At 46.8% G+C, this 16,253-nt stretch overlaps 1 protein-coding gene across 11 annotated transcripts in view; it reads left to right on the top strand.

Annotated features, from left to right (window-relative positions):
- Positions 1-16,253, top strand: part of GAS7 (growth arrest specific 7) — a 247,939-nt gene that overhangs the window by 108,749 nt on the left and 122,937 nt on the right. For 10 of the 11 annotated variants that reach the window (XM_075903569.2, XM_075903566.2, XM_075903567.2 and 7 more), the window contains 2 exons: positions 9,840-9,925; positions 11,346-11,399. In XM_075903569.2, coding sequence (XP_075759684.2) covers positions 9,840-9,925; positions 11,346-11,399 — 140 coding nt within the window. Of the gene's footprint in view, positions 1-146; positions 168-9,839; positions 9,926-11,345; positions 11,400-16,253 lie in introns of those variants that run through there. The other variant, XM_006122946.5, reaches the window with a different exon arrangement.

Below are 16,253 nucleotides of genomic sequence, written 5' to 3' on the forward strand. Positions count from 1 at the left end.
TCCTCAAGTCCCCTCTGCTCCTTGTTTGGTACTGTGTGCCCTGCAGACATGTGCATATCTCTTTTCAGAGCTCCTTTTCCGACAGTCTGCATGCTGTGCTAATTGACTTCTGACACAGAGCAAACCCTTCAGGTGGAATGGTTCTGCTGTTAAACACAGAGGCTGTGGTGAGTGTGAGTGTGAGTGAGAGAACGAGCTGTACAAAGAGAAGGGGTGCTAAGATGTTAGGATTTCACCCTCTTCCTGCTTCAGAACAGGTTGTTTGCTGCCACTGTCTGAATTTCCATGAGAGCATGCTGACATTCTCCAAAACACACTCTTCTCCCCCCCCCCCCATACACACAAACACAGTTATGCCCTCTCTCTCCCTTCTCCTATATCAAAGCTTATATTATCTTAAGCATTCACCTTCAAGAGAAAACATGAATTAGAGGTAATCATTATCTTCTGTAAAACATATCCCAACCACAAATGTTCTTACATTTTGAAGAATGAAGGCTTTAAGCTTATAAAATAAATCAGTTTCAGTGAGGGTATTTCTCGATTTTTTTTTTTTTTTGGTGTGTATATGTGGGGGGGGGGGGGGGGGGGGAAGGGAGTTTAAAACTAAAGGTTTTTTACCTTTGCAAAATGAAAGGGTGAATAGGTACCTTTTTGACTTCGTTTATTGCTCTTTGGAATATCCTAATTAAATCAAGTTTTGGGAGCAATTCAGTTCAGTATCTTCATCAACAATTTTGATAACGGCATACAGAGTACGCTTATAAAATTTGTGGATGATACCAACCTCGGAGGGGTTACAAGTGCTTTGGAGGATAGGATTATAATTCAAAATGATCTGGATAAACTGGAGAAATGGTCTGAGGTAAATGGGATGAAATTCAATAAGGACAAATGTAAAGTGCTCCATTCAGAAAGGAACAATCAGTTGCCCACATAGAAAATAGGAAATGACTGCCTAGGAAGGTGTTGAGCGCACCGCCCAGTCATTTTTCTTTGGAACAGTTTCAGCTATTGCAGACTGAGTATGTGGACAAGATCCTTGGAGGAACGTGACCGATCACGTGCTCGTTCGACCCCTGCCCTTCATGGCTTATTAAATCTAGCTGGGAAGGGATGACTAGGGTCTAGGGGATTATTAATGTGTCTCTTCGGTCTGGTATGGTTCCCACCACCTTGAAAGAGGCAGCGATAAAGCCTCTACTTAAGAAGCCTTCCCTGGACCCACATGTTTTGAATAACTATTGCCCAGTTGCTGCTATTCCTTTCTTGGGCAAGGTTCTTGAGTAGGCAGTGGCATTGTAACCCCAAGTTTTCTTGGAAGAAACAGATTATTTAGATCCATTTCAGTCTGGCTTTAGGCCAGGTTTTGGAACTGAAACCACCTTGGTCGCCCTAGTAAATGACCTACACCTGAAGATAGACGGGGGAGTGCATCCCGGTTGATTCTCTTGGCCCTCTGTGGCTTTTGATTCCATTGACCATGGTATCCTTCTGGAACGCCTAGTGGAGCTGGGTATTGGAGGCACTATTCTGCAGTGGTTCTAGTCTTACCTGTTGAGACGCTTTCAGAAGGTAGAGTTAGGGGGCTGCTATTCAACCCCGTGGCGATTGTGCTGCGGGGTCCCGCAAGGTTCCATCTTGTCCCCTGTTCTGTTTAACATCTACTTGAAGCTGCTGGGAGAGGTCATAAGGAGTTTTGGAGGACCATGCCATCAATATACAGATGACACCCAACTCTATTTCCCTGTCACATCAGAACTAGTGTGGTGGCGACTGATCTAAACCAGTGTCTAGAGGCGGTGATGGACTGGATGAAGTCAAACAAGCTGAAGTTGAATCCAAATAACACTGGAGGTCCTGTGGATCAGGAGGCCATCTTTTCAGGGATGTGGCATGGTACTTGTTCTAGATGGGGTTACTCTCCCCCAAATAACAAGTACACAGCTTGGGAGTCCTCCTGGACCCTTTTTAAACATTTGAGAACCAGATTTCTTCGGTGGCCAGGAGTGCCTTTGGGTAGCTTTGTCTGATCCGCCAGCTGTGACCCTTCATGAACAAGCATGACTTGGCCACAGTGATCCATGCTCTTGTTACATCCCAACTGGATTACTGTAAAGTGCTTTATGTGGTGCTGCCTCTCAAGAGCCTTTGGAAACTTCAGCTGGTCCAGAATGTGGCTGTTCGAGTTTTGACTAATACTGATAACTCCGGTCATCTGAAGAAGTGGGCTGTGCCCACAAAAGCTCATGATACCATCTACATGTTTTGTTAGTCTATGAAGTGCAACCAGACCATTTTTTTTTCTGTAACAGACTAACTCGGCTACCCCCTGAAACTTGTTATACAGAGCACATTATGCCAGTGCTCCAGAAGCTGCACTGGCTTCCGGTATGTTTCCGAGCACAATTTAAGTTCTTGATTATGACCTATAAAGCGCTAAATGGGTTGGGTCTGGGGTCTCTAAAGGACCGTCTTATCCTATGTGAACCTACCCAGAGATTGAGGTCAGCTGGGGAGGCTCTGCTCAGTGTTCCCCCACATATGGAGATAAGATTGACATCTACGCAGAACAGGGCCTTCTCAGCCTTTGCTCCCAGACTGTGGAATTCTGTTCCTGGGGATATTCTCATGGCATCAACGTTAGCATTGTTTCGGTGTCAGGCTAAAGGCACCCTTTTTATTTGTGGTGGTATTGGTATTTGAATCTCTCTGTGTGTGTTCCTCCTCTCGAGATGTTTTTAGAAGGTTTTATGTCCCTCTGGGGTCTCGTATTTTAATTTTTTAATATATATATTTGTATTGGGTTTACAGAAAGTTTTTTGTAAGTCATCTCAAATATTTTAAATAGAGAGGTGGGGTAAAAATGTTTAAAATAAATAAATATTGTAGAAAGAGATCTAGGCGCCATAGTGGACCTCAAACTAAATATGAGTTAGTAATGTAACACTCTTGCAACCAAAAAAAACCAAACCCCATCATTCTGGGATGCATTAACAGGAGTGATGCAAGAAGACAATGTTACAATGACGAGGGAGAAAAATTATCCTCCTTCAGGTAAAGCTAGCAGCTTTTATTTTAAAAAAATAGGAACTCTTAGATATTGAGCAAAAATTGTACTAAAATGATTTAATCAGCTGATTTGCCTATTTGCCAGTGACATGGATATAATAGTATCAGAGGGGTAGCCGTGTTAGTCTGAATCTGCAAAAGCGAAGAGGAGTCCTGTGGCACCTTATAGACTAACTGAAGTGTAGGAGCATAAGCTTTCGTGGGCAAAGACCCACTTCGTCAGATGCATGTAGTGGAAATTTCCAGAGGCAGGTATAAATATGCAGGCCAGGATCAGGCTGGAGATGACGAGGTGGATCCAATCAAGGAGGATGAGGCCCACTTCTAGCAGCTGATCTGGAAGTGTGAATTCCAAGAGAGTAGAAGCTGCTTTTGTAGTTAGCAAGCCATTCACAGTCTTTGTTTAATCCAGAGTTGATTGTGTCAAACTTAAAGATGAACTGTAGCTCAGCAGTTTCTCTTTGAAGTCTGGTCCTGAAGTTTTTTTGCTGCAGGATGGCTACTTTTAGATCTGCAATTGTGTGTCCAGGAAGATTGAAGTGTTCCTCTACAGGTTTTTGTATGTTGCCATTCCTAATATCAGATTTGTGTCCATTGATTCTTTTACGTAGGGACTGTCCTGTTTGGCCGATGTATATAGCAGTGGGGCATTATTGGCACATGATGGGATATATTACGTTGGTGGATGTGCAGGAGAATGTACCAGTGAAAGTATGGCTGATTTGGTTAGGTCCTGTGATGGTGTTGCTGGTGTATATATGTGGGCAGAGTTGGCACCGAGGTTTGTTGCAAGGATTGGTTCCTGAGTTCGAGTTATTATGGTGCGGTGTGTAGTTGCTGGATATAATAGTCCACTACAGTTTTAAAAATGTGGTGTGTGAATTTAGTGCTGGTGAAGGTATCAGGTGGGTATCCCCCTCGTTATCTACAAAGCTGGAGCAGCTCTCAACTGCCAGCATGGCTCAGCCCAGATCTTAGGGCAGGGGTGGGCAATAATTTTTGCTAGGGGCCACTTCAGAAATTTTTGACGTGTCCCCAAGCCTCAAGTGGAAGGGGTGTGGCCAGGATACATCCCTGCTTCCTCACCCACATACATGATTAGTCTGGGGGTTGGGCAGTGAGTGAAGTCTTTGCCCACCACCCAGAGGTTCCCCCTAGGTGCCCATGCCCCTGGCAATGGGAGGAGACTTCATAGGCTCTCCCTTTTGCCCCATGCCAATCATGTCATGTGCTACTCCCGTCATGTGCTACTCCCCGCCCCCAAACTGCAGAGGTACGGCAGGGCCTCTGTTTGGTGGGCCAGATCCAGCCCACGGAGGCCCTTTTGCTCACCCCTATCTTATTGGTTTCCTCTCAGGCCCTAGGGCAGCTCAGTCCCCAGGCAGTTCTTGGCCTCTCTGAGTTGGCGCATTAATGCGAAAAGGATTGGGGAGTTTGTGACATGGGAACTGGAAAACACATACATCACTAAACACCCCATAGATCGGGACAGGACTAACTCCCTGCTGAGCTGAGTTGGATGCACACTGCTGTTCTACCAGTGGGTTACAACTCTCTGGGGCAGCCAATCCCCAGTTAGTGCTGCCTTAAGAAAAGATTGAACCCTCGGCAGATAGAACCCATAGAACCGCCTTTATGTGTTATGAATGCTGAGGTTAGAAAGTCAGGTGCTCAGAAGTTAGAAAATGCCAGTATTAATGTCATTATAATTCTGGTCTCCACTGAGCCTTTAATTACATACAAATTTTTCTGGTAAGGGACTTCATGGTGGTCTAAACCCAAGAGGACCTTACCAGCCATGCCATAGATCAGGGATGGCCTACCAGTTAGAGATGAAGAGCCAAAATAGCTGTGGATGGAATGCGAAGAGCCACATATTATATATTTATCTTTATATATCTATAGCTAGATAGATACATATAGTACACAAAATGTAGTGATAAAAATAACATTACAGGACATTTCGGACAAAAACCAATTAAAAAGTCTCTAGTCACCTAAAAAAATCACATTCAGTCTGTAGATCTTCAGAGAACTTGACAAGGAACAAACATCAAATAAAAAAAACCCCTTTAAAAATACAGTGATAGTCTCACATTTAAAAAAAAAAGCATCCCCACCATGTATTTTAAATTTCACACTACTTCCCTATTATGTCCTCTGAGTTTTTTTAAATTAAACTGAACCGAGAAGCAAATTAGCTCAATTTGAAGTGCCTGTTTCACTCCAGTTTGTTGACCTCTGGTATGGTTTCATATCATTTTTTTTTTCCTTATGAAGATTTTGGCTTTTTTGTAGTTCTAAAAATTCAGGTTTGTCCCAGACTGCAAATATGAGAGGTTCAAAAACAATAAGGGAGAGACTCGTATCTCAGAACAATTGCTTCAGCCAGGGAAACAATAGCCTTTGAATGTTCTTTAAAGAAACACCATGCAAACCAGGTACATGCTGATTCTTTTTTTGCCCTGGAATTTAAATATGACATCTGTGTTGGCTGCCTTATTCTGAGTCTGCGAAGACTTTGAATTTAAGGAGCTTCAGCCCCCAGCCATAACCCAGTGCTCCACCCCTCTCACAGAGCTATGCACCCTCAGCCTCCCTGTTCTAACCCAATCCCTCTTCTCTCCCCCAGAGCCAGGCCCTCCCACCCCCAGCCTAGTGCCTGGGTCCCAGAGCTGCTGCCGCTGCCACACACTTCTCCCTTCAGGCACTGGGCACATGCGCAAAGTGTTTGGCTATGAGCAGGCACTGGGACGCTGCTGGCTGTCAGCGATCCTGGCACATGGCTCAGAAACAGCAGGAGCCTCATTTCCTTAATCAAAGAGCTACATGCAGCTTGAGAGCCGCGGGTTGGCCACCCCTGCCATAAATCGTGCCCGATTGAGCGGGAGGAAGAACTCCTAACATGCTCAGGCTGATGTCTGCGTGGACCTTCTTTTAGAGACACATGTTACCCAGCAATTGCTAGATAGTGGGAGAATGCTGACTATGAGGTTTCCTGGGCTCTGTGCCTCGCTTCAGGAGCAGCATGTGGCTGCTGTTTAGAGCAGTTGTCCCTGACAGCACAGACCTGGGGCACTTTCCCAAAGGAAGTCTGGCTGCGAGTTGTGATTGGCTCTGCCATATTTGGGTTCTTCCCGCAACTTTGCCAGATATGTTCTTATCGGGAAATGGTGATAGTACTTGCTTCAAGAGGATGGAGACGGCACAAACCTTACCCAATGAGGAGAGGTGTGCAAAAATAGTGACAGCACTGAGCAACAGAGGTGAGACTGCACCTCATGTGTGCCTGTCTTTCAGCACTGTGCATCTGCTCCAGGCCCAGGCTGTTTTGTGGGTCACTCTTTCATAGATGATTTTATCCCAGGATGGTGAAAAATTGAGCTTGTGGGCTGCCCCCCGATGGCAGTGGGTCCCCAGTAGCACCTGGGGCGAGGGCATGGTCCTATAGACATCTAACCTGTCTGGCTTTTCTTCTCTTGGACTGAGCCTGGCCCATGAGCCATGTTGCACTGTGTGGACAGGGGATGGGGGCTGTTGGGGAGTGTGCACAGAAAGATGGGGAAATGCAACAACCCAGGCTGAGATTCCTGAGGTCCAGTGTGTGTGTTTTCTGGTGAGCTATTGGTGAAAGGAAAGAGACTATTCAGATTGCTTCCCTGTGCATCCTGTGTCGAGCACAAGGGACTCCTGACCTCACTCAGTCTGCTCCCAGAATATAGACAGGCTCCACTTTTAGTAGCACACCACCACAGAACTGTAGGTTTAGGTGATTTCTGTGGCAGCTTGACAGAATGGGGCAGAGCTCTAATAGCCCTGCAGATACTTGACTGACAGTCAGCCCCAGGTGCCCTCCAGTGGGTCACAGCCCAGGGGAGCAGCTGTTGTAGTAAAAATGATTGTTTCCACAACCACCTCCTGGAGCAATCATCCCTGAGTGGGGACAAGCCAGGAGCAGTGTCTTCTATCCCCATTTCTCAGGCTCTATGCAACAAGAAGCTGAGGACATCCAACCCGTGGGCAGACATTCAGAATTGGGCCTGGACTCAAGCTAAATGCTCTGAAAAGGAGGAGCTGGAATGTGTGGGCCCCAGAAAATTGAAGGAGCGAAAGTCTTTTACACTCTTTATTTGCTGCCAAGACTGGCTTCTGCTTTATGTTTAGTATTGGCTTTTCAAGGAGCAGGTTCAGTAACAGTAACCAACCCCAAGCTGCCAGAAGACAGGCCTGAAAAATCGGGTTTTCAAATCATACAGTTTTCAAACACTCAGCATTGGATTGTTTTCTTTTGCCTCTGGTTTTTGGGGTGCTGGTGTTTTAGAACAGAACGGAAACTAGTATGTGCCACTCGGGGAGACTTTGTCGGCTGGTAGGAATTCCAATTTTAGGATCTCTACTAGGGATGTTAAATTGCGTTTAATCAGCTAATTGAGTACTCAATGGAATTTCCATTGACTACTTAATTAGTCGATAATGGGGGAAACTGCAGAGCCACAGTGGGGTTAGCTCCCAGCCCCAGGAAGTAACCCCGCTGTGGCTCTGCCTTTTAAATGTATTAGAGCAGGGGTCTCCTTTTTACACCCAAGATCACTTTTTAAATGACAGAACAAGCCAAGATCTACCGCCCCACCCCTTCCTTGAAGCCCCACCCTCTCTATTCTCCTCCTCTCCATCACTTGCTATCCCCAACCCTTATACTGCTGCTTTTTTTCTCCCCCAATTCTTCTGTAGGAAGTATTTCCAACATTTGGCCTGTCTAGACTGGACCAAATGTCAGAAAAACCTCTTCTTTTGGAAGCCCCCTTATTCCTCATGGAAACAGGAATTTAGGGGTTACCGAAAGATCATGTTTGCTCTTCCACTAAAAGAAGCGGAAGAACAAATGCATCCCTGGATGCAGAAGTGTGTTTCTGGGATATCTCAGGAATCCTGAAAAAATCCTGCAGTCTAGCCGTAACCTCGCTGTGTTGAGACAGGATGTGTAGGCTCTGGGGTGGGAATGAGGGATTTGGGTGTGGGAAGGGGTAAGAGGTGCAAAGTCTGGGAGGAAATCTGGATGCAGGAGAAGGTGGAGAAGGGGACACTGGCTCGGGGAGAGGGCGCTAGGCCTCTGTTGGGGTCAGATGTAGGATTAGGGTACTAAGCAAGCCACAGACTTCTGGACGTGAGAGTTCAGGAATTTGGGTTGGGGTATGTGAGGGGCTCAGGGCAGGGGGGTCCAGTCTATGATAGGCTCAGATCTAGGGTTGGGGGGGGGTGCAGGAGTGTTATGATGCTGTGGCCAAATGGGGGCTTGGCCCCAATTGGGGGTTTGTTGGCCAGGCTTCATTTTTAAATAAAATACCGTGTCAAACACAAAAAGTTTCTGCATTGTCTTTATTTCTGAGAAGGGCAGGGAACCTGTTTTGAGTCAGGGGTCACTGACCCAAGAAAAGTCAGTTGGGGCCACACAAGCGAGATGCAAAAAAACCCCTCCTCCAACCCCCCCCCCCACCTGCAAGCTTCACTAATGTGGCCCCAGCTGTGTTGGTGGGAACAGGGGACATAGTACTGGGGAAGGGCGCTAGTGGGTGCTTTGGCTGGGGACAGAGTTCTGCAGCTGGGGACAGGGGAGAGGGAACAGGGTGCTGGGAGGGCAGAGGACAGGGTTCTGCAGCAGGGGACAGAGTTCTGTGGCAGGAGAGTGAGGGGAGAGGGACCTGGAGAGTGGGGGCAGGGGCAGGATGCCAGTGGTGACAGAGAGTCCGCTGCATCTGCCTCCTCCCAGGATACACCCCCCCCACTCTGAGGGAAGCTGGCGCGTATCTCCTCCGGGTCTGACTCCCCTCCCCCCACAGCACAGGGAAACCACTCATGCACGCACACACACCCCTCCCCCGTGGTGCAGGGAAAACCCTGTGCACGTCTGCCCTGGGGCCGACTTACCCCTCCTCCGCCGGTGCAGGGAAGTCACCATGCTCCTCCTCCGGGGCTGATGCCCCCACCCACAGCACATCCCCAGAAGTGGCACTAAGCTGCGGGAATTCTATCCACCCGAGGGAAGCCAACACTACCTCCATTTTCGCTGGAGGTAGGTAGTAGGGCTTCTCGGGAGCGGGGGGAAAATGTGGCAGTGGCCCGGGTGCCTCGCGATCGACTGGTCGAGGCCTCGTGATCGATCAGTTGATCACGATCGACCTGTTGGTGACCACGGTATTAGAGGCAGAGGTGCCGTAGGGGGAGCAGTCAACTTATTCCCGGCTTGTGACTGGTCCTCCCCCTCGCCTCCCCCGCTATACCTAGTTCTCCCCTTCCCCCCATGAAGAGGGTGCTGGGAGGAACCAGCTTTTAAGCAGCAGTGGCAGGGGAGTGTCTAGTTGAGTCACTACTCAACTACCCGATAAGCATATGTTTATTGGGTAGTCGTCTAGTTGATTAGTCACTTCCATACCTAGCCTCTCCAGGGGACCCTTTCTACAGCTGTCTAACATTGCTGAATTCTGTCTTTCCCGGAGCAGTAAAAGGAGGCCAGAGACCTGAGGCAGGCTACTCTACTGAGTTCTGGGTTGGCACAGTCCCATCCAATTATAGCCCCTGAGGCTCAGGCCTGCTCAGCAATTTGTTCAGTTCAGGCAATTCTGGGGGAAGGCCAGTGTCTTAGTAGGGGTAGGGGGTTCTGTGAGTCTACCTTTTTGATAAATAAAATGATCAAGAACTATTGAAAGTCTGTATTCAAGTAGCTGATGCCTTGAGTAGCCCTTCAAACCTCCTCTGTGTGTTCCTTACAGTGAATGGATATCACAGCCCTGTGACCCCTATGCATCAAATGGAGCCTGGTCATATGAGTCTCCGAAAACCCAACGGGGACCACCAGGTAGGTTTTGGGTAACACTCTGAGTAGGAGTGGGCAGGACTAGGGGTAGTTTGTGAGCTCTCTGGTGACACTCCCAGCGAGCATGCTTTAGAAGCCACCAGACCCCAGTCACAGCAGCATGTATGGATCTGAGGAAGGCACGTTTGTATATAGATAGCAAACGGGAGAACCCCACTGTTTCATGAGGTTTCCTCATGGGGCTTTGTGGTGAAAAGAGAGCGACACAAGGAGGCCTTTTGATGTTGAAGCACATGATAGCAATGTGCTTTCAGTATCCCATTCTTTCTCTGCTATTGGGACAGTGGTACCAGAGCTAATTTTGAAAGTGCATTCAAGTAGCTTTGCTGTCAGCACTGGCCTGCTGGTTTACCACCTACTCGCCATGTGTGGGTTGAGCATGTCCATGCTATCCTTACACTTAGAATCCCCTTTTAAAATGTAGCCAAGTAACAGATAACACATTAAACCTTTTCCAGGGGTGGGTGCCAAGTTTGTATAATGTTTGCTGGTGCCCGGAAAGGGTCCAAGTCTCATCCCCACCCACTTTTGCCTAAGGCTTTGGGAGGGTGTTTGGGTGAGGGTGGGATGCAGGAGACCGGCAGGGAGTTTGGGTTGGGGCAGATGGTTGGGTGTGGGAGGAGGTCAGGGTGTCAGCACTTACTTCAGGTGGCTCCCAAAAGCGACTGGCAGAGTCCTCCCATGGGGGTGGGAGTGTGTATCTCTGCACTGCTATTCACAGGTATCATCCCTGTGGCTCCTACTGGCTGCAGCAGAGAGGGGTGCAGGGGGAAGTGGGTGCAGGAGCTCAGTGAAGGGGTTCATAGTGGAGTGCCAGAGTTCTGCAGTGGGGGCTCTGCAGAGAAAGACTCAGTGCTCAATAGTGTGGGGTGCAGTGTGGAAAGGTTTAGTGGAGGAGGGTGGGCAGGAGCTGGGGAAAGGGTACAGGATCTCAGCTAGGAAGGGATGCAGGACTTGGAGTTTGGGGCGGGGGGTAGCATTCCCTGTAAGTTGAGCTCTTTGGCAGCCATCCAGGAGAGATTCAGGTGATGCCCAGCTGATCAGCAGAACACCCACAGCTGTCAGCATGTGTTTATGTTGGTGGTGCACATCCACACATGACGTGGTGCATATAACAACATTTATTCTGCACATGAATGGAAAAAATCAGAGGCGACATTGGTTGGGGGTGCAGGGTAGAGGCTCAGTGGGGAAAGAGGGGTCAGCGGAGCAAGGATAGTGCCTCGTGGTCCTGGATGTCCAGGGCAGCTCCTCAATCCTGCATCACTCCGTTGCCTGCTGCTGCTTTCCTCAGCTAGACATGTGCCTTTCACTGATTCGCTGTGTGGCTCAGACCAGGCTCACCTGCAGACCCTTGTGCTATGCAGCATATACTGACAGTGCTTCTCACCTCTCTCCACAGAGTCCAGGGTCCCCGCGTGTGCCCAGGAGGCTGGCCAGGGAGAGCTCACAGACAGTAAGTACCACCAGGATGGTTGGCAGCGGCGCAGGCGGGGGAAAGCCTGGGCAGTGATCCCTGCTGCTATACTGAGGGTTGGTAGCAGGCAAGCCAGCCCCTGGGGCAGGGCAGGGCAGCCTGGGAGGGCAAACAAATTCCTCAGTGGGTGGGGTATTCCTGGGACAGCCAATGCAACCAGAAGACACATTTCTAAAGCTCAGCCCAGGGGCTCCCTGCTCTGTTGTAAAGGGGCACTGAAGAAAAAAACAGCTTTAACAAAATAGCCTCCATTATATACATTGATGGTGTCAAACCAGTTCCTAGCACAGTGGCCAGATAGAATTGTATGCATGCAATAGAGGCCCCAAGTCTTAGTGAGCAATAGATATTTATGTACTGTGAGCCTAGCAGGGCTGCCTTCGGACAGAAGCCAGGATCATTTGTAGACAAGCCTATTCTGCCTGCAGAAAGTCTGTTCTGTGAATGAATGGAAATCTTAATTCCTCCAAGCTACCAGGCCAGTATCATTCACCAGCACTGAAAGTCACACAGCAAAGAATGATACACAACCAAGTGATAGTTTAACAAGAGAGATCTGTGCCCTGTGATATCATTCATCCCTATGGTGTGAGGACTTCTGCCAAGAGTCTCTGTCTTATTTTCCCATTGTATTTGCTTCTAATCATGTGTGGGCACTGAATTCCCCAGATTTGGAAGCAAAAGTTTATTTCCATTCCTTCAATGATAGAGCTGAAATTGACATTTTTGAGCAATTGGTAAGGAATGGTGGCTCCGCAAAATAATAACCTAGTGATAAACACTTCCAAATTAAGTGTAAAAATGTAAGAAGAAAAGCCAAAAAGGAGTTTGAAGAACAGCTAGCCAAACCTCAAAAGGAAATAACAAAATGTTTTGTAAGTACATCAGAAGCAGGAAGCCTCCTCTACAGCCAGTGGGGCCCCTGAACGATTGAGATCCAAAGGATCACTTAAAGACGATAAAGTCATTGCAGAGAAACTAAATGAATTCTTAGCTTCAGTCTTCATGGCTGAGGACGTTGGGGAGATTCCCAAACCTGACCCGTCCTTTGTAGGTGACAAATTTGAGGACTTGTCACAGATTGAAGTGTCAATAGAGAAGGTTTTGAAATTAATTGATAAACTAAACAATAACAAGTTGATATCTGCTCTTGGGGGTGGGGGGAGGGCGCTGCTGCCGCCGAATGCCAGGCGAACCATGCAGCTAGTCTAGGGCTGCCCTTGCTAATGTCAGTACCAGGCAAATTAGTTGAAACCATAGTAAAGAATAAAATTGTGAAGCATGTATAAGAACATAATTTGTTGGGCAAAAGTCAACATGGTCTCTGTAAAGGGAAATCGTGTCTTACTAATCTATTCGAGTTCTCTGAAGGGGTCAACAAACATGTGCACAAGGGGGATCCAGTAGATATAGTGTACTTAGATTTCCAGAAAGCCTTTGACAAGGTCCCTCACCAAAGGTTCTTACGTAAATTAAGTTGTCATGGGATAAGAGGGAACTTTCATGGATTGAGAACTGGTTAAAAGACAGGAAACAAAGGGTAGGAATAAATGGTAAATTTTCAGAATGGAGAGGGGTAACTAGTGGTGTTCCCCAGGGGTCAGTCCAAGGACCAATCCTATTCAATTTATTCATAAATGATCTGGAGAAAGGGGTAAACAGTGAGTTGGAAAAGTTTGTAGACGATACTAAACTGCTCAAAGTAGTTAAGACCAAAGCAGACTATGAAGAACTAAAGATCTCACCAAACTAAGTGATCGGACAATAAAATGGCAAATTAAATTTAATGTGGATAAATGCAAAGTAATGCACATTGGGAAAAATAATCCCAACTATATATATAATATGATTGGGGCTAATTTAACTACAACTAATCCGGAAAGAGATCTTGGAGTCATTGTGAATAGTTCTCTGAAGATGTCCACGCAGTGTGCAGTGGCAGTCAAAAAAGCAAACAGGATGTTAGGAATCATTAAAAAAGGGATAGAGAATAAGACGGATAATATTTTATTGCCCTTTTATAAATCCATGGTACACCAACATCTTGAATACTGTGTACAGATGTGATCGCCTCAACTAAAAAAAGATATAGTGGCATTAGAAAAGGTTTAGAGAAGGGCAACTAAAATGATTAGGGGTTTGGAACGGGACCCATATGAGGAGAGATTAAAGAGACTAGGACTTTTCAGCTTGGAAAAGAGACTAAGGGGGGATATGATAGAGGTGTATAAAATCATGAATGGTGTGGAAAAAGTGAATAAGGAAAAGTTATTTACTTGTTCCCATAATATAAGAACTAGGGGCCACCAGATGAAATTAATGGGTAGCAGGTTTAAAACAAATAAATGGAAGTTCTTCTTCACACAGCGCACAGTCAACTTGTGGATCTCCTTTCCTGAGGAGGTTGTGAAGGCTAGGACTATAAGGCTGTGTCCAGACTCAGGGGTTTTTTCGAAAAAAGTAGCCTTTTTTCGAAAAAACCTCACCTGCGTCTAGACTGCAGCCGCGTTCTTTCGAAATTAAATCGAAAGAACGCGGCTTTTCTTTCGATGGCGGTAAACCTCAATTTACGAGGAAGAACGCCTTCTTTCGAAAGTTCCTCTTTTGAAAGAAGGCGTTCTTGAATGTAAATAGGGCTTCTTCGAAAGAGAGCATCCAGACTCACTGGATGCTTTCTTTCGAAAAAGCAAGCCGCTTTTTCGAAAGTTCAACGTGCAGTCTAGACGCTCTCTTTCGAAAGAGGCTCTTTCGAAAGTATCTTTCGAAAGAGCCTCTTTCGACAGAGGCTTGCAGTCTAGACATAGCCTAACAGGGTTCAAAAGAGAACTAGATAAATTCATGGACGTTAAGTCCATTAATGGCTATTAGCCAGGATGGCTAAAGTGTCCCTTGCCTCTGTTTGTCAGAGGATGGAGATGGATGGCAGGAGAGAGATCGCTTGATCGTTACCTGTTTGGTTCACTCCCTCTGGGGCACCTGGCATTGGCCACTGTTGGCAGACAGGATACTGGACTGGATGGACCTTTGGTCTGACCCATTATGGCTGTTCTTATGGTCTTATGACCTGGTGATCAAAAGCTGGTAAGGAAGTACTTGGAAAATGTGAATACCTACTATAGAAATCAGCTGCTCTGCGTGGCATGTCTAAACGTGCTTACTAGACTGCTGCCATTTCATTTTGAAAACTTAGGGACACTCAGGATGGAATGAAAAATTGGAGATGTGGGAATTTAGCACCTTATTTTCAATGAAGAACGATTCTGGCAATTATCCTACTAGTGGAACTTCCCTCTAAGTGAAAGACAGTAATGCAAGGGCATTCATATCTGGCAAAGCATCCAGTTGTGTGGAGGTTTCTGGTAGAAAGTGCAAGCACTGGTGTTCATCAGTGTTAATTAACATCTTATTTACTGAGCCACATTCAGTAATTTGCAACTTCGCTTTACAGAACAGGGCGGTGTTAATCCCTCTGGATGAAACTGTGTATGTGGACTTTAGTGGTCAGTTCTGGATTTCAGAGATGAGATTGTGCACATGGATTTCATGGATTTTCAATTCAAGGATAACTCACCCAATTGAATCTGGTACATTTGGCAATATATCTGAATATATTCTCACCACACCACAGAGGGAAGACACTGAGTGTCTGAACTTTCTGTTGAGGAAAAGCAGTTTTCTTGCTGATGTTTACCTTCAGAACTTGCTGCAAGACACAAGGAAAGTCATTCATGAGTTTTTTTTAAAGCTGCTGCTCCAACAGCTCTCCTTTCACAATGTCTCTGTAAACAGTACTTATAATAACAAGAGGCTTCCTATTCCCAATAGCTGAAGAGCTGTTTACAGTGGTATAAATCTGTTTCTTCTCCCTTTGCTTAATGGCAACTCACTTTGGATCCTGTCTGCCTCATCTGCATTTCCAAGTGCCCATCATTGTTGCTCTTCAGAATGAGGCCATATCTGCACATGTGCTACAGTGGCACAACTATGCCTCTGCCTCATATATCTATGCCTCTGTGCATAGAGCAACTGAAAGGGTTTTTCTGTACTAGAGTAGCAGTATCTAGGTCAAAGGAAGAGTTTTTTTGGTCTAGCTCCATCTGCACTCGGGAGGGGGGGTCAGGTTGGCTTCACTGGCAGACGGATAAAGGAGTTTGAGACACAAGTCATGCCTGACTAACCTGATCTCCTTCTGTGATGAGGTAATTGGCTCTGTGGATATGGGAAAGGAGGTGGATGTGATTGTACCTTGACTTTAGCAGAGTCTCCCACAGTATTTTTGACTTTAGCAGTACCTTGACTTTAGCAGAGTCTCCCACAGATACAGTCTCCCACAGTATTTTTGTCAGCAAATTAAAGAAGTATGGATGGATAAATGAACTGTAAGTTGGATAGAAAGCTGGCTACGTCATTGGGTTCAACTGGTAGGGTATGTCTACACTACCCCCCTAGTTCGAACTAGGGGGGTAAGGTATGCATACCGAACTTGCTAATGAAGCCCGGGATTTGAATTTCCCGGGCTTCATTAGCATAAAGCCGGCGCCGCCATTTTTAAAAGCCGGCTAGTGCGAACCCCGTGCCGCGTGTAGCCGCGCGGCACGGGGTTCGCACTAGCCGGCTTTTAAAAATGGCGGCGCCGGCTTTATGCTAATGAAGCCCGGGAAATTCAAATCTCGGGCTTCATTAGCAAGTTCGGTATGCATACATTACCCCCCTAGTTCGAACTAGGGGGGTAGTGTAGACATACCCGTAGTGATTAATGGCTCGATGTCTGGTTGGCAGTTGGTATCAAGTGGAGTGCCCCAACGGTCGATTCTGGGCCTGATTTTGTTCAAC

Source organism: Pelodiscus sinensis, chromosome 20 (genome assembly GCF_052426305.1).
Source record: "Pelodiscus sinensis isolate ZL-2025 chromosome 20, ASM5242630v1, whole genome shotgun sequence".
Lineage (NCBI taxonomy): Eukaryota > Metazoa > Chordata > Testudines > Trionychidae > Pelodiscus > Pelodiscus sinensis.